Here is a 26,016-nt window from a genome sequence, read left to right as displayed (position 1 = left end):
GGACCCAGTCCTCGCAGTTCCCTGTGGTGGTACACCAGCTTCTTTACACACAGCCTGCCCCGAGATGTTGGCGTCTCTAACTCCTGCATTTAACCCTGACTCGTGTATTAAATCCAAATAAGCAAGAGTTCATTGAGAACCGACCTTGAGGCATGTCCATGTGAGACACTGGGGAGGAAGCCTCAGAGCGTGTGCCGGAGAGCGGCTGCAGTCACTGAGGGATACCCTCACAGCCCCACTAGGTGTGATGCGTGTGAAATGAAACTCAAGAGCTGCTCGCCCCTTCCAGGAAGGAGCAGCAGAGCGTGCCAGGGAGACCCTTGTCTCCCTAGACATCAGTGGAGAGATGTCCAGATGTTAACTGGAGGAAAGAGAGGGGCACAGAGAGAAGATGCTCAGGCTGCCAGTCAGTCAGGAGTCTCACCTCAGGCCTGCCCGGCACATGGAAGCCCAGGCTCAGGTCACTGGGGGAATGAGGACTGGACTCCTTTGGATTCAAGAAGGAAGGGAAAGCTTTGAGATCATTTTTCCAAAGAAAAGAATTCCCAATTCCCAATCTCTCCTCTGTTCCTCCCCACCATGTGTGTACAGATATGTATGTGTGCATACATGGGCATGCATACATGTACGTGTGTGAAGATGTTTGTGTGCATGTATGTGAGCATGTGTTTACATGTGTATGCACACGTGTGCATTGTGTGTGCAGGTGTGCTACATGAATGTGTGCGCATATGTTCACGTGTGTGTTCATGTGTGTCAGCACATGTATACCTCAAGAACACACAGCTGTGAGTCCCGCCTGTCATTCCTGCATGTTTCTGGGTAATTAGAGACTGGTGTTGGGCCAAGAGCAGCGTAAACAACTCTTCCCTATCTCCAATCCTCCCTCCCGGGACCTCTTAGGGCCTGCCTGCCATGGGGGTGTGATGGATGAGTGGATTTCAACTGAGACACTTTCCACACACCCTCGTGGGTTCTCCCCGCAGCCCTCCAGGAGCTGGCGCTTTCTCCATCCCCACTTTTTCGCCAGTGAAGGAGTCACAGGGCCAAGAGTGCCAAGGACATTCCTTCAGTCTCATCACCCATGGCATCAGTGAGTAGATTGACACGCAGGGGTTGTGGACACCAGACCCTGGGTCATTCTCTGTAGCCTCTGGAGGTGTCCCTGGGTCATATCCATTTTGTGATAACTCAGTTAGACGAGGTGATGACCCCTACATCAGAAATGACCATGGCACTCTGTACAGTACTTTACAGTTTATAAGTACGTGTGTGCAGGTAGTCGGTGTTTGTGGGCATCTCCTGGGTGCCAGGCCCTGGGGATGCAGCGGCGTCCAGGGGCAACGTGGACCGTGCCTGCTTGGAGCTGGTTCCAGCGGTCCGATGGTTCTGGCTCCGCCTTCCAGCAGGAGCTGTTCTTGTCTGCCTGCCTATTCCTGATGCAGAAGCTGAATCTCAGAGAGGTTGAGGAACCTGCCCGGGCTCACCCACTGGGAAGGGACCAACCCTTTTGCTTCGAAGTTCAGCCCTCACTCACTTCTGGCCTTCCTAGTCAGCCTGATGTGGGGGATTTGAGGACTTCCGGGAAGGTGGAGCCTCTGCTGTGTGCAGCTACGAGCACCTCATTTTCCTGGCAAGACAGGGTGTCTCCAAGGACAGGAACCTTTAAGATGCCAGTGCAGTGGAGGATCTCGTGTGCTGCCGTGTCAAATGCTGGAGTGCAGGGCTGTTGTGGAAACCCTTGCTATTTTTACCCCTGTCTCTGCAGCTTCTGCCTCCCACTGAAATCCCAGCGAGCAGCGGCAGCCCCCTGGGCCCCTGGTGTGCCAGGCAGGGCTATTTTTATGACCTTCCGATTTGCCCGTAGATCACATCAGACCACGGGCAGAAGGAAAAGGCTGCAGGACCCAGGATCCCACGTGGGTCGGGGTTCCACACCCTTCTACTGTGCTGCGTGCGGGCAGGGTTAGGGTTAGGTTCCGCATCTGCCAGGCCACCCATGAGAGTGAAGCCCAGCTCCATCCTCATCCCCAGCAACCCTCTGCGTGCCCACGCACACAGCACCATGACACGCATGTCCCCAGGAGTGCTGGGGCAGCAGGCATGGATAGCGGGTGGGCACAGCACTGGGTTCCAGCCCCAAGTCCACCCTTACCTGGCTGTGTGATTTTGAGCCAGTCACTAACCTTCTCCAGGTCCACTCTTCTCATCTTTGAACCTTTACAAAGCGTCTATTCCAACGTGGGTGGGCTAATGGGAATCAAAGGAGTGAGCTACACCGCAGACTATCCGGAAGCCCAGGCAGCGTTCACCGTGCCACGGCGAGCGTGCGGGTGACAGCATCTGACGTGCTCTTCACGTCGGCAGTGAATGTAAGAACGGGAACGAAGCTGATCTTCCTTGCATGCCTACTGTGTGCCGGGCACCCTTCTTTAATTCATTGTATTCTCATGACCCCGATTTCCATCTTATGGATAATTCGTGATTCTCCCCAGCTGACAAATCAAGATAACTGGAAACAGGCCCAAGCTCATAGCGCCAGTGACCGGCAAAGCTGGATTCAGTCCAGGCTGCCTCCCTGCCACACACTCTGCCTCTCCAGGGGGATGAAAGACATCCATGGAGTATCCCCAACCCCTTCCAATCTGTTTGCTGACCCACTGAAAGCCTGCAGCTCAGGAAGGTGAGGGCTTCTGTCCCGGGCCATGATGGACATTCAGGCCAGCAATTCAAAAAAAGCAAAAACAAAACCGGAATGAGCTCTATCAAAAAGGGAGGCGCACTCCCTCCCTTCCCTGCTGTGACATTCCCCTCCTCACAGGACGTACCAGTTGGGAGGTGTTTGAAAGCCGAGAAGTCCCTGCAGGTATTTGGAAGGAGGCTCAGCTCCCAGCCCTGTGCCCTGACCCTGATCCAGGGTGGACTGCTGGCCATGACCCTGCAGATGGAATCGACAGCATGTCTGTGGATTTTTCCCCAAATCCTTCCTTGCCTCTTGTTGTCCCAAGCCCAGCTAAGGACCCACTGCCCAGAAGAAGGCATAGTACATGCCCTCCACCTCCACCGAGGCGCAGTTCCTTCCCTCCGGCATTGGCTCAGGGCATCTGTGTAGCCAAAACGGGCTTGGCTGCCCGGCTGCCCCCTTCACAGAAAGCAGGGCTATGAACTGCCAAGACCGAGGAAACACCAAGCCTTGCAAAATGATAAAGCAATTACTGGGGACGAGGACAGCAGCCGCCTCTAAGTGACACCTCCGGCCCGTCCTAATAGCCGGGTTGAATCACTGCCTCTCCCTGCTAATGGCATGCGTAATTGCACTGGTTTTTCAGGCGTCCTTCACCCGTACTTATTTAGACTAGTGACTGATGCATTGCCATGGAAACCAGCACTGGGGAAAAAAAAGTCCCTGGTACAGTGGGAAGTGGAAGGACGCGGCTCCAGTCTGGGGCTTACAACTTGTGTCAAAGAAACGAATTTTCAGCTGATTGGGATGCTCAGTCCCCAGAAGTCAAATTCGTGAACTTCCTCATGGATGAAACATTCCCGGAGCCATCTTTCTTCTTCATCTGATTTTTGTTTTTTTTCTTTTCTTCTTCAATTCTGCCCCCAGAGGGCTGCAACTTTTTTTTTCCTGTTGAATTAACAGGCAGTAGTAGATGAGGCCGCCCCGCGGACTCGGTCTCCGCGGAGACCCCGAGGAGCAGCGGTCCCAGTGAGATGGTCACACCCAGGTTAGAAAGGATGGCCGAGAATTCAAGGTTCAAGAAGAAAGTTCATTTTGGAGGTACGCTGTGGGCTGGTGTGCAGAGCCTTTGTTCTTTACGAGAGCCGCGGGGACGGGAGGACCGCCGGACTCGGGCAGTCCTGCCGGCGCTTGGTGAAACGGGGTGGCGATGGCTTTGCACTTCGTGTGTTTTAGAGGGACTGTGTCCTGCTTGCTGGGCGCCCCGAGGCTATTGTTTCCATCACGGCTTTCATCTGCTTCTGATTTAGAATGGAAATAAAGATAGCCTCAGATCATCCGGAAGGAGACAGGTTTCTCAGTTGCAGCCAGAATCCCAGGGGTCCTGTTTATATTCTCAAGAGTCCCTTTGAACGTCTGGTGGGTTTTTAGGACAAACTCGAACATCTCTTCCTAGTAAGCACTGCGGTTAACCTCAAAGGGCGGTTGGTTGCATGATGAGGTGCTGTGGCTACAGGCGTGGATTGTTCATTTTCTGGTGTGTTCTTTCCTAACCCGACAAACTGTATTGAAAGTCCCCACAAGGCTGGCCTGGGGCAACGTGCCTGCTCCCGAGTGCAGCCTGCCTTTCTCCAAAGGCAGCGTGGCTGGGTGGATTTCCGTTGTTGTTTTACCCAAGTGGATGGTGTGTTCCTTTGGCGTGGCAACGGTGGAGAGGGAGAAACACCCTGTGCATTTACAGGCTGCATAATCATAATGGTTTATATCAACTTCTCCAGTAGCTTCTCACCAACTGCTCCCTCTCGCCCACAAAGGCCAAGGAGAGCAGGAGCGGCCAGCCTGGGAGGGGTCCAGCGGGGGATGGGGGCCTCCAGGACCCCATCCAGTGGGATGTGAGGTGCCTGCCACCGAGGTGCCTCCCTCGCAGATATTGCTTTGCGGTTGAAGAGATCCATGTGAGCCATGAGCTGCTGAGACTATAGTGACCCCCGCCCAGTCTCCCCGCTGGTCTTCACCCGCCTGGCAACTCTGGGTTTTGTCAGTGACGTGTAGAATCTTTTGGGGGTGCCCCGTGTTGGTGAATGGCAAGGAACAAGCCCTGAGCATCTGGCCCTGGCTTGTTAAGGTCATGGCCAGGGGCAGAGGGCGGGTAGTCTTTGTCCTCTGTTAGCACCAGTGGGGTCCGCCTCATCCTCCCCAAGAAGGCACCCTGATGGACACGGGTCCCCTTGACCACAAACTCTGGTTGGCCAAGGTCCTAGCGCCGAAACCCGAGCAATAAAGAAGCAGCTGTCTTCCCACACGATCAGGGCGGTTTCCTTGAGCTCAACAGGTCTTTTTTCTAGATGTCCTATTTCCAAAGCCTCAGCTGCTGGCATCCTTAAAAAAGATTATAAAGCTAAAAAGAATCCTCCCGCCCCCACCCATTCCTAGATTTAAATCCAGGCTCCGCTGCGTGCCCTTGGACGTGGCCCCCTCCTGGGCCCTCTCTTGGGGGTAACGAGGCCTGGCTGGGAGCAGCGTTGAACACCTTCTGCCAGGAGATGCTCGGGGTGTTTGCTCCAAGAATGGTGGCTCTGATTATCATCGGCCTTCTCTGAGGTGCTCTGATTGGCCGGGGAAAGAGGCTGACCACAAAGAGGGCCCTAAGACAGGGTGTTCCGTGGGGTTAGACAGTGGGTGTTGGGAGGGGCAGGCATGGGGGCCAGGACCCTAAGACAGGGTTTTCCGTGGGGTTAGGCAGTGGGTGTTAGAGGGGTAGGAATGGGGGGCAGGGGTACACAGAGTGAGGCCCTTCCAGATGCCCTGTCCACAGCCAGAGGCAAGCTCTGCTCCCCTCTTGGCTCAGGCCGGAGTAGCTCAGCCATGGACAAGTCTTTTGGAGTCTGGCCACAATACCCCACCTCTCCTCCCCACTGGTGACTCCAGCCCTGGGCTGCCAGGGCCAGGGGTATGTGGGTCACGTTCGCCAGGCGTCCTGGACAGATAGAGGAGAGAGAGCCATTCTGGAAACAGAGCCTGCTTCAGCATGGACACTCCCAGCCGAGCTCATCAGCAAATGCAAATCAGGCACAGATTCATCCATTTACTCTAATTTCCATTTAAACTGTGAGTTTGGCTCGATGTATTGGTATACATGCTTCTACTGAGCTCCTGGGCTGATTTTTTTTAAACATTCTAATTACTATAGAGTAGAAACCAACTCAGTGACAGCCAACAGCTTTATTCATTTGTCCAGCCAATTTGGGAGGGTGGTAATTGGGAAGCATCACCAGAGACTGTATGTAGCCTCCCCTCCGATGGTGTCCCCAGCCTGGCTTGGCCCGAGAGCTGCAAGAAGTCCTAGTGTGGGCAAAAGAGAAGTCCACACTGCCCTCCCCATGGGCACCGGGTGCCCAGGGCAGGAGGCATCCACTAAGCTTGCAAAGCAGGTGAAAGAGTGCAGTGGCGGGAGGGCAGCAGGGCAGAGTTGGGCATCCTCCCTTCCGGGCTGAGTGACCCTGGGCAGAGCCCGTCCCATTCTCCAGTGAGGATCCTTCCTCCAAGAACCTAGGATTCCAGGTTTTTCGCACATTCCCGGATAATTCTCAAGTGTAGCATTGTAAACACTATTATCTACAGGGCACCACTCACCTCTAAGATGTATCGTTTCAAAAATGTTATAGGTGGGGCTGGGTGTGGTGCCTCATGCCTGTAATCCCAGTGCTTTGGGAGGCTGAGGTGGGAGGATTGCTTGAGGCCAGGAGTTCAAGACCAGCCTGGGCAACATAGTGAGACCTCATCTCTACAGAAAGTTAAAACAAACAAACAAAAAAAGCGAAGTATGGTGGTGCACACCTATAGTCTCAGCTACTCGGGAGGCTGAGGCAGGAGGATTGCTTGAGCCCAGAAGTTCAAGGCTGCAGTGAGCTATGATTGTACTGCTGTACTCCAGCCTGGGCAATAGAGCAAGACTCTGTCTCTTATGAAACAGAAATGCTACCGGTAAAACCAATCTTTTGCAAAAGAAAAAAAAAAAAAAGGAAAGAAAAATGCCATAGGGAGGATGCAGCCAGATGCCGTGGGTTGACCTTGACTCACAGAGCCTGGAGGACCTGGGTTTGGATCCCAGCTCTGATGTTCAGCAACCAGGTGACCTTGGAAATGATCAGATCACACCTGATTTTCTTCCGGGTTGAGTCCTCTCATGGAGTCTCTGTGTTTATTACTGCAGAAGTGTTAAGATATGAATCTAATCACCAGCTCCGTCACTTGCTGATTGTGTTATAGGGGACACTGTTTAACCTTCCTGTGCCTCAGTTTCCCCATCTGATAAGTGATTATTATAATGACGGTACCTGTCTCATAGGGCTGTTTGTGGTTAAAGAAGATAAGGCATGGCCTTGCAGTTAGGACCCTGCCTGGCTGGGAGAAACAGAAACCATTGCCTAAACTCACAGGGCTTTACTCGTCTCACCCAACAGAAGTCAGGGGCCAGGCCACAGGGGCCAGGTGGGCATAGCTGCGCCACAGTGATCTGGGCCTGTGACTCTTTCTCTCCTTCTCCTCCACGTCCTCAGCATGCTCTGGAGGCAGCATGGCTGTAGAGCCTCTTCCACATTCCAGTCAGGGAAGAGGGAAGGGCTGAAAAGCTGCAGGCTCTGGGGAGGTTTGGTTTGGGGAAAGGAAGCCCCTCCTGGCAGGCGCCTGCTCCTGTCTCATTGGCCAGGACCTAGGCATTCCTGGAGGGAGGCTGGGAGAAGCGCTGAGCTTCCTGGGCCCTGGGGTAGAGGGAGGAGCTGCTGCTTGCAAATAGCTGTTGAGTGAGCCAAAGCAGTTTGTTGGAAGGAGGAAGGTGCTTAGCAGGGCCACAAGGCAGTGCCCAGAGCTTGGACACTGGCACAGATCATTGGTGTGCACCTGAGCTTCTTCACCTGCACATTGGAGGCCAATGCTGCTAGCACTTGTCTTGTAGGGTTGCTGGGATCATTCAGAAGAGAGCGTGTTTTACACTTAAATGGTGTGTGTGGCACACAGTGAGGCATGACGGATGGTGGAAGAAGACAGATCAAGATCACATAGTGGCAGCAATGGACACCCAGCACTGTGACGGACACCTGGCGCTGTCATGGACACCCTACACTGTGATGGACACCCTTCGTGTGACGGACACCCAGCCCTGTGACAGCTCTGCCGCCTGGAGGCATCTCCCTCCCATTCTCTTCCTCAGACTCTTGGAGGCTGACATCTCACCCTGGCCTTGCGACCATCAGTGGAACATGCAGCTGAGCCCCGGCGTTGCTGGGCGCCCTCGGCCACCTTGTGAGCCTGCCCGTCTCCCCCTCGGCTCCGTACATGAAGCTGCTGCTATGTGGGCCTTGTCTGCTCCACGCCCAAGCCCCGCTGCTACAGGGGTTCTGTGAAAGGAGACACAGCTACACTTGGCAAAAAGACTGCTTCGTAAAGTGGCAAGTCAATACCGCAACCCGTGTTCTTAAGATGCTTCAGTCATCTTGCAGTACAACCAACAATTTCCTGAGATGACTAAAAAAAGACCAACCGTGGCAGAAGCAGCCGGCTCTCCGAAGTGATTTCTGTTTATCAGAGGATGGAAACAGCCCAGCATGCCAGCACCCACTTCCTTGGCCCCTGGATTTGGAGTCCATAGATGTGGCCCTTGTGTGGTGTCGGAGTGCTGGGGACCCACTGGCATACGCCTGATAGGGCTGGTGCCTCCCCTCACCATGCACACACCCATGCCCATGTTAAGGGAATTCAATGCACGTGGTTCTTTTGGCAAACGTCCCCCTGCACCTCGCTGCTGGGGTCTTACCCAGGCGTGTAACACAAAGTTGTTCTTCCCAGCATCGGGCAAAGAGGAGGAGCAGGGCGGACGACACACGCCACGCACATGTGCGTGCAGGAGGAACCACGATCCTCCAGGGAGCTGGGAACAAGTGGAACCATGGACTCGGGTGCAGCTTCCACTACTGGAAACCACTGTGATTCCAAGAAGGGGAGCCTGGCCCCCCCGAGCTTGTGGTGCAGACCAGGAAAAGGGCTGTTGGTGCGGAGCTGGGTGCTTTTAGCCGAGCAAGGAACCATCGTGCTGGTGGCTTAGCCTGAGTAAGGGCCACACCCACCCATCGCAGGAGGAGTCTCCAGGAACTGAGCCCCGCCCTAGGGCTCACCGTAAGTGGCAGAATCCGAATTGGAACTGAGTGTTGTCGTATCTGGGAACAGTTAAATGCATTTCCTGGAAGCCGCTTCTCTGTCACCCTCGTAATTTCTGTCCTGTTGAAAGTTCTGAGCTCTGTTGCTGATGGGGAGGTAAACAGTTTTCTGAGCACAGCCTTCCCAGCTGTGCTGTCCGACAGGGGTGGTCTCTTTGTGGTTATGGTGGCACAATAGTGACCCCCAGAGATGTTCACATCCTGATGTCCAGAAGCTCTGAATACATCAGCCTCATGGTCACGTGGAGTGGAGGTCTGAGAGGGAACTCAGGTTGCTGTCAGCTGAGGGTTATCTGGGTGGGTTCCGTGTGACCCCAAGGGTCCTTAAACGTGGGAAAGGAGGCATAGAGCTGAGAGTCAGAGGGATGCAATGCAATGGGGGGAAGGACTCGCGCCACTTTTGCTGGCTTTGAAGGTGGAGGCAGTGGCCAGGATCCAAGGAGCACCACGGCCTCTGGAAGCCGGGTCGGGAAAGCAAGTGGATCCCCTGCGAGCCTCCAGCGGGAAGGAAGCCCCGTGGACACCCTAACTTCAGCCCAGCAGACCTGGTCAGACTTCCGGCCTGCAGCTCTGTAAGGGGAGACGTTTGTGTTGTTCGAGGCCACCGAGCCTGGTCGTCTGTGCCGGCAGCTGCAGGAGCCCAGGCCACCACCCCCACGAGGTCCGTGTGCTGTGACGTCTGCCTGGGCATTCTGCACAGGGTCCTTATTTTCTCTTCCCCTCCCCTGCAAGGTCAGTCCCAGGAGCCCAGAAGGTGCTTGATGAGTGATCTGCAGCTGATTGAGTGAAGAAACGAGTGAGCCACGTCAGCTGGCGGCATTAGTGTGATACGTGTTGCTTTTCAAATGAAAGCTCTGTGTCCCTCGGTTAAGTAACTCTCGGAGCCGGGGTCCCCGCCCTTCTGTCCCCCTCGTGGTGGGTCCCGTGCCTGACAGCTGGCCAGAGCAGAGACTGCCCCCGGGAGTGGAGTCCTGGGCCTGGAGGCCGGTGGGCGCGCTGGCTCTAAGCTCCGCGCACTCCCAGCATTCCTGCCTGCGGCACTCCTGCCTGTGTGTTTCTCTGCCTTGCAAGGAGCCCATCAGCATCTTTGGTTTTAAAAAAGAAAAGTTATTTCTGTCTTTCATCCCCATCAGTAATTTCTTCCCTCCTTGTGGTTCTGATCCCGCATTTGGCTCAGCAGCCTGGGCACAGCCTGAGCGGCGTCTGATTTAAAACCCGCGGAGACGGCAGGAGGCCGCGTGGGAGGGAAGCGTTTGGGTGCAGCGCTGGGGGGATTCGGAGCTGGACAGCCCGGCCATGTTGCCACCCGGGTGACTCTGAGCCCTCTAAACAGTGGGAAGGATGCCGCCGCGCAGGGCCGGTGTGGCCAGAGCGGACTTGAGGCTGCACGTTGCGGGAGCTCAGCAATCACAACCAGGATGACACGGACGTCCTGGGGACCCGCACCCCGTCCCAGAGCCCACTGCTGTGATTTTTGCCTCTTTGGGGTAAAGAGTCAAGAATGAGAGTTCAGAGAGGATGATGGATTTCAAGGGAGGGAAGAAGGGAAGATTCTTAGGGACTTCCCTTCACCCACATACCTCTCTCTCCCTCCCTCTCTCTCTTTCTCTTTTTCAATCTCTGTCTTGGGTGAGACTGCAGACAAATCTTCAGAAAAAGGAAAAAAACAAACAAACAAACAAAAAAAACGTGAAGGAACCTGCAGCCCCAGTACCCTCCGTTTTCTGTGCTGCGGAACCCGTGACCACAGGGGTGTCCACTCACTCCCCCCACCCCGAGGCTCTGTGAGTCCAAAGTCGGGCAGCTGGACTGGATTCTCTGTCCAGGCTATCACAGGGCTCCCATGGAGGGATCTGAGGCCTGTGCTCTTGGCCGCAGGCTGGGGGAGGAGTCTGCCTCTGGGTACATTCAGGTTGTGGGCAGGATTTCGCTCCCTGAGTCTATGGGACTGGCCTTGCCAGCTCTTCTAGTCTCTCCAACTTCCCCTTCCGCCACCCACTTGTTTTCAAAGGACTCATGAGATGAGATTAGTTTGGTCCTACCTGATAATCCCCCTTTCGCCATCAACCCTGACATTACTGTGGGGGTGATGCCAGGGGGCAAAGGTCGAGGGGGGCATAGTCAGTTCTGCCTCCCTCGCCGGCCTCATGTGCTCCAGCACAGTCTGCATTCAGCCAGGTGTCTACAGCCCTCCTTGGGTTTGAAGCTTCCCTCCTGCCCCATTCCATGGCCGAGAGGGGGTGGTGGGACAGTCTCCTACAATCCTCCCCGCAGGCCAAAGGTCGTGTGCAGTGGTTGCTTGCCCTTGACTTCAGAGCCTGGTCACTTGTCATGCGGCAGCTCTTAAGGCATTGTGAAGAGGGAGCCAGGCCCGCCTGGGGGGACGGCACAGCCCCCAGGTGTGGGGACAGCCAGTAGGGGTCAAGGTCCTGCCTTCCCACGGCCGTCGAGGAGGCGGACGGCAGCCCTAGAATCGCGTTCATCTCAGAGCAGGGGTTTTCAGTGCAAAGGCGGTGGTGGTTTTTGATCTGGAAGAGCGCCTAGAAAACCTCTTCAGCTGCCCCACGCTTTCCTGGCCTCTGAATTTCAAGTCCAGCAGCCAGGGAGTCTCAGTATCCTTCCTCCTTTACTTCTCTGCGGGAACCGTTCTTACCACCTGTGCCCCTCCGTCCCTGAAAGTGTAGACTCAGCTCCGAGGGCTTCCCTCTGGCCCGCCCCACTGGCAACCTAAGGCCTGCGGCTGGCTCTTCTCTCGTCTCTCCCCAGCCTCTGCCCTCAGCCGTCACGTGGACTCGCTCGCCAGGGCTCCCCCAAGTCTCTCCCCCAACCCCAAATCTCATGATACTTGCGTGCCTTTGTCAGCTGTCTCTGCCACGGCCACACGCTCCAGCAGCCCAACACTGCGTGCGTGCGCTCAGCCTTCCCTTAACTACGCTCTGCCGCAGTGTCTGCGTTTGTGAAATGGGCGTCCTACAGAATTTTTCTATGGCTTGTCCTGAGCATTTTCCCATGGGATGTCAGGATGGCTGTGGTCACCGAGTGGGCTCTGTCAATCTGTAGCTAACATACGACATTTCCCCATCTCTGCTGGGACTTCCTCCTCCTTCCTCAGCCAGGTCAGACCTGACCTCAGCCTTCGGGGACTCCCTATTCCCAGCAGGGGCCTTGGCAATAGCCACCGTTAGCTAAGGTCCTGCCATGTGGCAGAGAACACAGTAAAATAACCTGCCCAGGCTCCTGGGTCCATGTTCATGTGTGTTCAGGGCTTTAGCTGATGTGACTCAGCTCTCTGCAGTCACCTTCTGAACTGTCCTGTTCAGAATTCGCCTGCATCAGAATTCTTCACGTGTGTTTTGTTTTGTTTTGTTTTGTTTTGAGACAGGTTCTCACTCTGCCAGCCAGGCTGTGGTGCAGTGATGTGATCTCAGCTCACTGTAGCCTCAAACTCCCAAGCTCAAGCGATCCTCACACCTCAGCTTCCCAAGTAACTGGATTTATAGGCACATGCCACTATGCCGAGCTAATTTGTGTATTTTTTGTAGAGATGGGGTTTTGCCATGTTGGTTAAGCTGGTCTTGAACTCCTAGCCTCAAGCCATCTGCCCACCTTGGCCTCCCAAATTGCTGGGATTATAGGCATGAACCACCATGCCCCGCCCTTCTTGTGTATTTTAAAACCTGCCCTGGAGGTCAGCAAGAGGTCTACGTATCAGAAAGCCTTTCAGTCCCCTCTTCAGAACACATGGTGTCATCTTCCCACTCTCCCATGGCATCTGTGCTTATCGTCAATTTACAAAAGTAAATTTGGGACGTAGTACTGGGGGAAAAGCATGAAAAAGCTCAGTGTATTATCATCTGGGACACTTCAGAGGGCTTGAAGGAGCGGCTCCCAGCAAAGGTGGACGATCCAAGGCCGCCTGACCCGGAAGTGCTCTGTGGTCATTTGAAGTCAGCCTTAAGGTCCTTGGCCAAATCTCGGGGCCTCACTGTCTTTGTCATGGACACAGGAGACATCTGACCCCTGCATGTTCAGTGCCCTCTGTCTGGTCATTGTCACTGCCCTTTGACAAAAAGTAACCCAGAAATGTCTGCGGTGCGTGGCTCTCGTGGTGGGGGAGTGAGGGGAATGATTGGAAATGTGGAGGGGACGTTACTTGGTTGTCATGGTGAATACCAATGTTTAGAGATTGGAGCAAGGATACCCAAAGTCCTGCAGCGTCCAGGGCCGTCCACTGGGAGAAATGGGCCACCAAGCCAGGACCTGAGATGACGTCTTGGGTGACAACAGATTCCACCCAGCATGACAGACAGACTGGAAGATGGCACTCTTCCGGTTGCAAGAAATACAAAGCTTACCTGAGCTGGGTTGCATGAAGAAATGGACCTTGGTCTAAGGGCGCCAGGGCTTTTCCTGGTCGTCCAGGGCAGAAGGCACAGCCCTGCCTCCTGAGGCCCTGGAAGCACATGGGTCCCTCCATTGGTGCTGTGTGGTGACAGCCTCATTGCCCCAGCTATGATGTCCTCAGTGCATACGGGGAGCAGACTGTCCACGTCTACTCCAGATTCCCAGGGGAGGTTCTGACGATTGGCCTGGCCTGGCACAGGCGCCATCTCATAGTCCAGCCCTCTGTAACCAGGGCGTGGGGTGAGGTGGTACAGAGGTGGTCAGGGAGCAGGGGGATGTTTTCAGAGAGGCTTGTAGACCAGAACACCCAAGCTGGGTTCCTGGACAGACAACAGTAGCCAACATGACTCGACGGCTTCCCTAGGCCGGATGCTGGGGAAAGGATTTATTTAGAAGTGTTCATTCATCTTGTCCTCACCGCAGCCCTGTAAACTCTGCTCTTGGCCCAGGGCACAGTTGAGAAAACTGAGGCTTGGAGGGAGGTTGTTTGCTGCCTGGGGTTGTGTAGCTAGCAAGAGATTTAAGCTCGAGCTTGTCTCGTCTAAAGATGGACTGTTGTGTATCCTTCCTGTCTCTGTCTGTCCATGTGTGTCTCACGAGCAGAGGGGACCATTGCCCATGGAATGTGGCTGGAGTGTAAAGAGGTCAGCGTGCTCACAGGACCCTGTCCTCACCTCTCACTTTCTCTCTCTCTTTTTTTTTTTTTTGAGATTGAGTTTCACTTTGTCGCCCAGGCTGAAGTGCAGTGGCACGATCTTGGCTCACTGCAACCTCTGTCTCCCGGGTTCAGGCAATTCTCCTGCCTCAGCCTCCCAAGTAGCTGAGATTACAGGTGCCCACCACCACACCCAGCTAAATTTTGTATTTTTAGTAGAGATGGGCTTTTGCCATGTTGGCCAGGCTGGTCTTGAACTCCTGACCTCAGGTGATCCACCCATCTCGGTCTTCCAAAGTGCTAGGATTACAGGCATGAGCCACCACACCTGCCCCACCTTCTATCTCTTAGTTCCATAACCCACCACCTTCCAACCCATCCAAAAGATTAGCTTTTGGCCTTTCAGTGTCTTAGTAAATTTCTTTGAGAAAATTCCTCTTACTTCGTTTTCCAGAAACAGTCAGAGCCGAGGATCAGAGGCCATTGGAATCTCCCCGGATGCCCTGTCTTGGCTTCCTTGCCAAGCTGTACGGCATCCTCTTTCCAGCGGCTCTGCGTAAAGGACTATTTTAAATGCTGACAGTCTGAAGCTTGTCATGCAATCTGTCACTGCCTCTCGTGAGTCCCAAAAGGTACATGAAATGGGATTTCTAGGTTTGGCCTTTTTTTTTTTTTTTTTCCCTTTCAGTGTAGATTTTTCTAGGCCATACTCAGAAAACAGCTTTCAGGCCCTGCATGCTCAAATGCTGCGTGTGTGAGATGCCTGGACCGATGGCCCTCTCCTGGGACGTGGGGTGAGTCGCCTTATACCCAGAGGGATGTGTCAGGTTGACAAGTTCAAGAGCCTAAGGAATGTTTAGTCCCCACCGACCCACTTCACAGCTGAGAAGCAGAAGGCCCAGAGGGGCAAAGTGAGGAGTTCACAGCCAGCCACTGCCCCAGCCAGGGCTCTGTCCCCTGCCTCAGCAGTCCCCAGCAGGAGCTGTGATCATCCAACGTCCTGGGCTCTATCTCCAACTTGCCACGCTCAGGCCCAAGGAGATGGCGTGGCCAACGTGGAATGGGAGCAAAGAGTCCAAGGGTGTGTGACTTTTACTCATTGGCTCACTTTCTCCAGAGTTACTGAGTGCCCGCTATGCACCAGGCTGTGTTGTAGGATCCGGAGAGCTAGCATTGTGGTGAAATGTGAGCCGGGGAAGGAAAGTTCCAGGCAGAGTTAAGCATGCACAAAGGCCCTGAGGCGTGAATGAGCTCGACCTGTTCAAGAGACAAAGAGGAGGCTAACTTGGCTGAGGGGACCGGGGAGGGGAAGAGCGGTGGGAGATGAGCCGGGGAGCAGGCAGGGCCATGTGGCGTCTGGCTTGTGCCATAGAAGGCAGCTTGAACATGACTCTGGTTGCGTTGGGAAGCCGTTGGAAAATGTTAAGCGGCAGAGTTGAAAATCACCTGATTTACGTTTTTCAAAAGCTCATTCTGTTGGCTCTGTAGTGTGTGAATCAGTGAAGGGGAGGGGCAAGTGTGGAAGCATGGAGATGGGAGGCTACTGCAACAGTCCGGGTGCAAGATCATGGTGGTTGAGACTAGAGTGGTAGTAACTGCTGGCCTCCAGGTGTGTGGAGCACTACAAACATCGCTGAGCCCCTGCTATATGACGCACTGATCCCAGTGCTGACCAGGAGGAAGTCCTGGTTGGAAACTTGGTTTTGACGTCAAGAAGTTTCTCCACGGTTAAGGAAGCGGACAAATCAATACTTCCCTCTTGGATGGTTGGCTTCTCTGCCTCCTTTATCATAGGCAGAGGGATCTCCTCTGAGACACATAAAGTGCATGCTGCGATGCCATATTCTGGCCATGCTTAATGGGATCCATTTCCGTTGTCTAGTAGGTTGTTTTCTCCTTTTCTCCTAGGAAGTACAGCCATTCTCTCCGAGGAGGCTAAACTCAGCCTTTGCCTTGATTTTGTCTGATCTTCCCTCCTGTACTTGCTAGGACGATTTTGGTTGCTGGTGACAGAAACCCATCTCTGCCTAGGATGTACTGGCCCACAGGACTGAGAGGGTTATGGAGGTGTGTTTCAGTCAGCTTGGCCTACATGAAGCTGCAGTAACAAGCATTCCCCTTGGCAGGTCTGAGTGCAGCAGTGTTGACAGCTCATTGATCACAACCAGTTACAGATTTTGTTTGTTCCTTCTCCATTCTCAGTGCTTCACCTGACTAGCCTTCAAAAATAAAAAGTAAAAAATCCCCCAATCTCTGTGGTTTGGAACAACAAAGGTTTCTTTCTCTTTCATGCCTTGTGCCCATCATACATCAACAGGTGGTGACTTGGGGACCCAGACCGATAGAACCACCAGCTTCTCAAATATTTTGGTCACCATGCCCAAGGGCAAAAAGACAATGCTGGTGGGTGGGGGTCTTGCATTTGGAATTAAAGTCTCCAGCCAGGAAATAACATAAGTCACTTCCTCTCAAAATTCACTGGCCGAAATTAATTTCAAGGGCTAACTCAACCACAGGAGAGCCAAGAAGATAGTGTCTGACCACATACACCCTGGTGGAAAGCCAGAAGTATTTGATTAGTAGCCTCAGTGACCACCACAAGCCACAATCCAGGGACTCCTGGCATCAAGGTCTTTTAGGCCCATCTCTCCCTGCCCCAGACCTTGAACTTGGTTCTGCCTTCCGCTGTGAGCTGGCTTCATCGCTGGACTCCCTCCCTCCCTGTGCTTTGAATGGTGGCCATAGCCCGTGTCCTTCCATCGCATCTCTAAAAGGAAGCCAAGATCACCTTCCTCAGCAGTCAGACTACAGAACATCTCAGAAAAAGGCCACCTGGCCTTGCGTGGGCCATGGGTCACTTACTGCTAATGACAGGGCCTAGGAGAGTCCGGCAGGATCCCTAGACCACACCCACATGTACACTCCTGTGTGCCGGGTGGACTTGTTGGCCTCCTGAGGGGCAGCCTCACCAGGACCTTCCCATGATGAAGGGAAGCGGCTGTGTCCCCAGGGAAGCTATGCGGCTATGGCAGTTTCTTTGCCACGTGGTACAGCAACGCAACTATTAAATGCATTACTGCATCGTTCCTAGCTCTTTCCATTGTAAACAACAGAAAGCCAAGTTTTTTAATACCACCAAGGATATGCATTTGGTTTGTACAAGTGAGAAGCCAGGCATGGCTGTGTCCAGGGTTTCCACCTGTGTCTCTAGGACAGTCGCCCATCTCTCTGGATCTCTCTGTCTCTGTTCCTGCCCTCCCTCCTCCCCCAGCCCTGTGTCATCCTGCACGTGGGCGTCCCCCTCAGGCGGCTGGCCTTCCTCTGTGTCCTGAGACATGGGAACCCCAGCAGCAGGAGTAGGATGGCATTGTCCCCGCTGGGGTCCCAGGCCCCTACCCTGATCCCGTCACTCACTGGGATCAAAGGGACATTCTGGCCGGGCTCCCATGGCAACTGCAGGAGTCCAGGGCTGGGCGGTTGGGTGGCGAGGGGCAGGGTGCCCTCACCTGACCACATGGCTGGAACTGAGAAAGGACGGGTCCCACAGAAGATAGGGAGGATGTGGCCAGCAGGGTGAGCAGGTGCACGTGCAGCTGAAGGTATGGTCAGCTCTGAGGCAGCATTGACCGCAGGCCCCGGCACCTGGGAAGCTGGCCTCTCAGCAGCCGGGAACAGCCAGCATCCTTTGTTGTCATTGGCGCACAGGGAGGCTGGTGTGGCCTGTGACCTCCTGCTTCTCCCGTCATCTGTCTCAGGGTGTTTTATTTGTGACCCAGGTTTTCACCAGTGAGATCCAGGGAGCCTTGGGAAGGGGCAGCCCAGCAGCCCCTGCCTCTCAGTGCAGCGCACAGCAAGTCCCAGGGGGCCAAACCTGGACAAGCCATGAGGTGTGCAACTGTAACACTGGGGACAGGGTCCCAAGGGCCGTCTAGCCCACCCCGCTCTTTCCAGGTCAGAAACCGAGGCTGCTGAGAGCACGTCCACAGGACGTGGCAGAGTCAAAAAGGCCACCTGGATTTATGTGGATCACTCATTAGATGCTGCCTCCCAGGAACCCCATATGGGCGCTACCCCTGGAGGCTGCACTACAGTGGGCTCTGCTACTTCCTGGCTGGGAGACCTGAGGCAACTCACTCAAACTCTCTGAGCCTCCCCCTCCTCACCCGCAAACCAGACACAGCAACATCAGACAGGTGAAGCACAGACACCTAGAATACATGTGGGCCCTGGTGAGTGGATCACCAGCTGTGGCCGTTGGTTGCTGTCAGCACTGGTTGTGGAGACACAAATCTGGGGTCAGAGACCCACACTGCTGCTCACGGACTCCGTGACCTTGAGAGGTCACCGTGGGAGGCAGAAGTTTCTAAACTAATGTATGACCATGACAGCATTAGTTAACATAACATAGCACTTTCAACATGCCACAGGCCGTTCTAGTGCCTTACACGTATTGACTCCTCAATCCTTCCCCTTTGAGGAGGGGCTGTTACTAGCATCATCCTTTTAAAGATGACATGATGAGGACTTGCAGCCAGTAAGTGGCAGAGCTGGGCTCTGAATCGAGCCAGCCTGGCCTCGGAGCCCACATCCCTCATCATTGCACTCTGCTACTTCTGTAAACCAGGGACAGGAAATCTGCTTACTTTGGGATATTGTGTGAGGACCAAGTAAGGGTAAAGACTTACTTTTAATGAAATGAGATAATTTAGCAGAGCATTCCACACTTGACAGTACATAAATATGTCTTCTGCTGCAGTGATGATGATAATGATTACAGTGATAATGACGACGATGATGATGGTGAAGAGGATGATTGTGGTGGTCATTGTGGTTGATGATGGTGATGACAGTAGTGATGATGGTGGTGAAGAAGATGATGGTGCTGATGATGGTGATGGGGGTCGTGATGATGATTAGTGGTGATGATGATATGATGGTGGTGGTGATGGTGTTGGTGATGATGGTGAAGAAGATGTTGGTGATGATGTTGGTGATGATGGTGAAGAAAATGGTGGTGATGATGTTGGTGATGATGGTGAAGAAAATGGTGGTGATAATGTTGGTGATGATGGTGAAGAAGACGGTGGTGGTGGTAATGGTGATGATGATGATGGGGTGATGATGTTGGTGATGATGATGGCAGTAATTATGATGGTGATGGTGTTGGTGATGATGGTGGAGATGGTGATGGTGGTGATGCTGGTGATGATGGTGGTGATGATGGATGGGGGTAATGGTAGTGATGATGGATGGCGGTGATGATGATGATGGGAGTAGTGATAGTGGTGACAGTGATAATAATCTTGTCTCTTAGGGTCCCTTTCCTGTCCCTTAGGGCCCCTTTCCTGTCCCTTAGGGCCATATCCCAGAGCCCAGGTATAACTGTCTCTGGGAACCAGGAGACAAGGAAGGCCTGTGTGGTGGCATTCTTGTATGAAACAGTCAGCGGTAATGTCCTTTTAAGGGCTCCTTTTTCTGGCCGGGTGCGGTGGCTCACGCCTGTAATCCTAACATTTTGGGAGGCCAAGGCAGGCAGATCACGAGGTCAGGAGATCAAGACCATCCTGGCTAACACGGTGAAACCCCATCTCTACTAAAAATACAAAAAAATTATCCGGGCATGGTGGTGGGAGCCTGTAGTCCCAGCTACTCGGGAGGCTGAGGCAGGAGAATAGCGTGAACCTGGGAGGCAGAGCTTGCAGTGAGCCAAGATTGCGCCACTGCACTCCAGCCTGGGCGACAGAGTGAGACTCCATCTCAAAAAAAAAAAAAAAAACAGTTCCTTTTTCTTACAATTTTGATAACAGAAGGGAATTTACTGTTCTTGATATCCTTACTGAGCCAAATGTAAAACTTGGTGAATGTTTTGTTAGTCTACACCCTTCTTCTCTTGGTTTCAAGTTTTGTTGGTCCATGAAACTCCAGTCTGGGACACACTGGCTACCTTACCTAGCTTAGAAATGGTTCCTTTACTGAAATAGTCTTTTCTCCTGGTAAACACACACACACGTACACACACACGCATGCATGCACACAGACGTGTACACACACATGCACACATTCCACTACACACTGTCCTCTCTGCTTCTGGCCCCTGGCCTCTGATCTCAGCCAGGATCCTGCACCAATCATCTGGTAGTGCCCAGCAGTTCCCTAGACAACCAGCGCGGAGCTGCCACGTGGGGGTATGAGGAGCAGAGGCAATTAGCAGTAATAATAACAATTAGCAGCCAGTCCCTGTGGCCCTTCATTGGCATTGTGAGCTACTCTGCTTAAACCCATGGAAAGGTTCAAGTCTCACTTGTCCCTGCACGTGCATGGCCCAACATAAATGTCACAGGGATTGCCTGACCGTGTGCTCCTACCTCACAGTTACCCACATGCTGGGCCCCTCATCCAGCCTGTGGAGCCTCAGCACCCTGGGACTCCTCCTTCACCCCATCCCTGGGATCCTGAGCACAAAAAGCAGAGCCTGAGGCTCTGCCCTGCTGAATTCTTCCAATCCCTGCACACAGGGCACGGGCCTGGCTGCCAGGCAGACTTCATAAATGATGATTGGATTTGGACCTGTGCAAGATGCTGGATGCCAGGGAAGAGGAGGACACAGGTGTCCTCCTGCACCTGGGCATATTTGTTGCAGATGCCAAGCACTGCGGAGGTGTGCGCAGCTTGGCTGGACCGGTGCGGGCTTGGTGAGGGCCCTGTGCACTCTGACCAATCTGATGGTATATACTATGTTTTTATCTGGTAATTGTGCAATGCGTCTTTTTGGTAGTACTAGCAGGGCTCCACGGCCCTGAGCAAGGCTTTGAGGAGTGGCATTCAACGGAGTGAGGGCAGAGGTGCTGCAGAGCAGAGTGTGCCCCACTCCCTGGGTGGTCATGGTAGTTAAACTGTTGAATACTCAAGCGACACTTTATAGCAGGGCCTGGTACACAGTCAGTGCTCAATAAATGTCAGTGATGATGATGGAGATGGTGATGATGTGGCTGTTGGAGGAATCCTGTTGTGTTTTGTAGGAGCCTCAGGTGTTTGTGGGGAGCAGTGTGGAAGGGGTGGAGACAGCTGGGAGCTTCCATGTGGAGGACCCGTCTGTCCTGCACAGGCAGGGCACTGCTAAGGCAGTGTTAGCCGCTGCATCAAATTAATCCAAGGTTGCAGCCTAATGTGGTAGAAATGCAACACTTGCTTACGTAAGGGTCCAGGGCACAGAGACCCAGCTGTTGACCCCAGGGTCTCAGAGGCCTGAGCATTGAGCCGGCAGAAGCAGGAAGAGAGAGTCGGGAGAGAACACTGGCTTCTAAAAAGCCTAAGCTTGGAAGGGACCCTTCCCACCCTGCTTGTGCTCACATCTCAGTGGTGAGGACTAGTCATGTGGCCACATCTGGGTGCAAGGGAGGCTGGGAAATGGAGTCCTGGGCTCAACACCTGCCTCCTTTCCTGCCCCCAAGGGCAACACCACACCACTGGAAAAGGGAAGGGGTTCTTGGAACATGTGCTTTTGGTGAATAGCTGGCTGCCTCTGGGCACATGAAAGGTGTGGAGACCTTTCTCAATTCCCTCACTTTACTTTTGAACTGCAAATGTGCATTTTGGGGTTTGAGCAGAAAAAAAAATGCTTTCGCCTCAGAATTTGGGATGGAGGAAGCTAACAACAGAGAAGGTTGTTTACAGAGTTTAAATGAAACTTTGGGCCATTTTCCTGAAGTCAGTTGCATAATTTCTTTGGATGTTTTGCAGGGTTTAGGTAGGAGATCGTGCAGGAAATCCTGTTTGGGAGGAAAGTAAACAGGAACTCGTGAGCTGCTGTGTTTTATGTCTTTCTGTTGTGGGTTTGTTTTTTTTTTTTCTCCCTCTGACGCTGAACTATCCATTAAATCTAATTACACCGCTCATATCATTTCCCATGAAATTTATGTCTCAATCTGCTGAGTAAGGGGAACAAGCAGAGGACTTAATTAGAAACGTTAATCATGTGGGTTTGGTGCTTTTTTTTTTTTTTTTAGGAGAGAGGAACTATAATCAGGAAAATGACAATAAATGTTCTTTCTTTCCTGAAAGGCAGTTGTCTGCAGGTTTTCAGTTTTGCTGGAAGGCTCACCACGGCAGAATGCTGTTCTAGTGGATTCCATGAGCTGAGTGGGCTGCCCTGTCGTGGCCTGAGCTGGCCTGGCCCTCTCGTCTTCACAGGCTGCTTCCTCCTGCCTCCTCTGGGAGATGAGGCCTGTGGGACTCTGCCTCCCTTAGGGAGTGGTGCTCCTGACTCTTCAGTGGTCAGCACTGGGGTGCACATGCATTCCCCAAGTTTCTCAAAGTCGGTCCCCGGAACCAGGCCTCATTTTCCTCCAGACTCTTCCCCAGGACAGGGCATCTCACATTTTGGGGAGTTGGTGAGAGGGCCCACCAGCCTTGTGTGCTGTGGGTTCAGAGTTTGGGGACCATGACTTTTCTGAATAGTGTTTCTCTTCCCTCTCTGTACAGAAACCCGTGCTGACCGCAGCAAGAAGCTTTTCAGGCACTACACCGTGGGCTCCTATGACAGCTTCGACACTTCCAGGTAAGACGTGCTGCTTTCTCTTCCAGGACCCTCTGGTCAAAGCTGTTCGTCTGTGCTGCAAACACGCTGGACCACCTTACATGCAGCTTTCAGGCCCCTCGTGTCTGCCTCCTGCTGTATGTTACCAGGCTAGGACTGTGGAAGCCACTGTCTCCCGGAGCCCCTGCCTGAGAGGTGTACTTGGTGCTACCTTCGGTTTGTGTCCAGCCAGAGCACACCTGTGTGGTGGCCCCAGGGAGAGGCTGGCATTGTTTTCACGAAAGCACGCAAATGTCAAGGATGAAGGCCGTGGGCCACAGGAGCCTCAAGGCAGTACCGGGGTAGTGGCATCCCCCAGGGGAGTATTTCAGATGCCTCAGGTCTGGGTTTGTGCCTCCTCTGCGGTCCTCAGGTTCTCATCCATTCCTGCCGCTTCTGCTTAGATGGAATGGCTGTGAGGGAAGGAGGCAGGCATGCCGCCAGTCAGCCAGATCTTCTCAGCACAGCAGGTTTGGGTCCGTCTGATGTGTGGAAAGAGCCCTGCCTCTTTGACAATGCGACTGGCACAGGCACATGGTTGGATTTTTCTGCAGAAACCACACCTGTGTGGCACCAGCTGTGGGGACGTCCTTGGGTCTCTGTGCCCCTCTGCCTACAGGGGAGGCTGAGGCTGGGGGGTGTCCTGCTGGCCCTGAGTGTGGGAAAAGACCCCTTCATGTGGGAAGCCCCAGACAGAGGGTTCTTACTGGATGTTGAAGCTCAACAGGTGCCAGCGTGTGAGGTAGAAAAGAGAAGGAGGTGCAGATGCAGGCCCCCGGGGACGTGAGGGTCCTGCGCCCAGCCCTGCTGGCTGAGGAGCCTCTTCTCAGAAGCTGACCACACCCGTCTCCTCCAGAGGTGGGAGGGTCCTACACTGAGTTCTTCCCCAACCTCAAGGACATCTGTGATGAGCAGCCCAGACCCCTGCCCTCGACTCTTACCTGCCTGTGGAGGGATCCAGCTGGGTTGGCCGATTGGTTTGTTTTTGTTTGTCTGTTTTGATTGAGGTAAAATGTATGTAACGTAAAACTTACAATTTAAAGTGTACAATAAGGTAGCAGTTAGTACGTTTACGGTATTACGCAACCATCACCACTATCTGCTTCCAAAACATTTTGTCACCCATTAGCAGTCACTCCCACTCCCATTGCCCCTCCCCAGCCCCTGGCACCCACCCACCTGCTTCTGTCTCCGGGCTCTGCCTGCCTCGGTGCTGTGCGTAGATGGAATCAGCTGCTACATGATCTTTCATGTCTGGCCTCTTCCACGCTGCATCATGTTTTCAAAGTCCATCCACATGGTGGCATGCATCAGTACTTCATTCCTTCCCCGCCCCCAATTTTTTCTTATTGTGGTAAAATACATGTAATATAAAGTTTCCTATTCCGACCATTTGTTAGGGAATCACTAGTTTGGTGGTATTAAGAACATTCACAGCTTTGTGTAGCTAACACCACCATCCAGCTCCAGAGCTCTTTTGTCTTGCAGAGTTGAAACTCTGTCTGCATTAATGCAAACTCCCCACTCCACCTCCCTCAGACTCCAGCCCCCTACCTGTTTACTTTCTGTCTCTATGAGTTTGATGACTCTAGGAACCTCAGATGAGTGGAATCCTGACGTATTCATCTTTCTGTGACTGGCTTCTTTCACCGAGCATAATGTCTTCAAGGTTCATTCTTGTTGTAGCATGTCTGGATTTTCTTCCCTTTTTTAGGGTTGAATAATGTTTCATTGTATGGACGGACTACATTTTGCTCATCCCTTCATCTGTCAGTGAGCACAGGTTGTTTTCACCTTTTGGCTGTCGTGAATGGTATTGATTGCTGTTGATATTTGCATGCAAGTATGTGCATGTACTTAGGAGCGAAATTGCTCATTGGACTCAGTTATAATGCTGACCTGTCCCAGTCGCTTCTCTCGTAAATGAGGTGTGCTATAAAAGGAATGCGACAGCCAGGAGAGGAGCCGGTACCCCTCCAGGGAATGTCACAGACTTTCCAGGTCTTGCTACACTTGCCCACTTTTTTACGTTGAAGCCTAGGTGTGATCCATGGCCTGGTCACAAACACAGCTACAAAAGGCAGCTCAGGGGCTGACCCCAGTTTCTCCTGATGAGCCTTTATTTGGGACAGATGAATCGTTTCTGCAGCAGTAGCAGAAGGCTGCCTGTGGAAGTGGACTGTGGGCAGGTGGTCATAGTCAATGGGCCTATCACACTGTGATAGGATCTGTGATAGCAAGCAGAGTCTGCACTATGATCCCTAGTGCCTGAGGCTCCCCACAGAGGAGCAGAGGAAGGACCTGCCTGGGAAGAGAGACATCTGTGGGCCAAGCTGCCTGGGGTCACGTAGCAAAGGTGTGACACATGGTTAACAGCAGGGCCAGAAAGCACCAGGGACATGGGCTGGAGTTCAGCCAAGAGAAGACTTGCAGAACTATTGTGGCTGTTCAGGCTGTCTTAGGAGGTAGTGAGCACCCCATACTGGAAGGAGCCAAGCAGTGCTGGGGTTCTCTTGCCAGAATGTCACAGAAGATTGGACTGGATGACCTCCAAGATCCCCACCAACTCTGCATCCCTGTTTTGGTGTCCAGACAAGGACTTTTGTTTTACACGTGTACTGAACACCTGCTCTGCCAGGTCCTGGGACCTCACTGCAGAGAGGAGGAACATGCAGACCACACTGGGGTCAACTGGTAGCTTAAGCAAATGGTGAAAAGCTTCAGCCTTGACCAGAGTTAGGAGTCAGCTCCTGCACTCCCATGATGAGGGATCAGACAAGCTGTGGGTCTCATGTGACCCTGTGTTTCACTGGAAGAAACAAGAGTCATAACAGCACTGCTTATCCACCACTCCCAGGTGCCACCCACCCTGCATGGAGCATAGCCCTGTTCATAGCTGAGCCTCCCAGCGAGCTGGTAACGCAAGTGTTACATTCCACCTGCTAGAGGGACACTGATGGAGGGAAAGGAAGGCCAAGTCAATGAGCATCTGAGCCTGAATATGAGGCCTGATCTGTGAGCAGTAGAGCCCTGGCACTTGGGTCCTGCCTTCCTGTGGTGAGGATGGTACTGCCGAAAGCCAGCCTGGGTTGAGGGAAACTGACGAGGAGGAGGGCCAGTGTTTTTTGTGGTGACGGAGTCAGCACCTCCTGAAGCATTATTGGGAGAGATGCACATAGATGGAATCAGCCACTACGTGGTCTTTTGTGTCTGGTTTCTTCCACTCTGCATCATGTTTTCAAAGTGCATCCGCACAATGACACACACCAGTACTTCATTCCTTCCCCGCCCCCCAATTTTTTCTTATTGTGGTAAAATACACATGATATAAACTTTCCTATTCTGACCGTTTTTACGTGAATCACTAGTTTCGTGGTATTAAGACATTCACTGTGTTGTGCAAGCAACACCACCATCCAGCCCCAGAGCTCTTTCATCTGGCAAAGTTGGAACTCTGTCTGCATTAACGCAAACTCCCCGCCCCACC

The 26,016-nt window shown here is 53.2% G+C and overlaps 1 protein-coding gene across 8 annotated transcripts in view; it reads left to right on the top strand.

Annotated features, from left to right (window-relative positions):
* SHANK2 (SH3 and multiple ankyrin repeat domains 2) overlaps positions 1-26,016 on the top strand; it is a 661,289-nt gene that overhangs the window by 406,324 nt on the left and 228,949 nt on the right. For all 8 annotated transcript variants that reach the window (XM_031653797.1, XM_031653801.1, XM_031653800.1 and 5 more), the window contains exon 15: positions 22,436-22,511. In XM_031653797.1, coding sequence (XP_031509657.1) covers positions 22,436-22,511 — 76 coding nt within the window. The remainder of the gene's footprint in view (positions 1-22,435; positions 22,512-26,016) is intronic.

Source organism: Papio anubis, chromosome 12 (assembly GCF_008728515.1).
Source record: "Papio anubis isolate 15944 chromosome 12, Panubis1.0, whole genome shotgun sequence".
In the NCBI taxonomy this organism is placed as follows: domain Eukaryota; kingdom Metazoa; phylum Chordata; class Mammalia; order Primates; family Cercopithecidae; genus Papio; species Papio anubis.
This window is presented reverse-complemented; position numbering and strand designations above follow the sequence as displayed.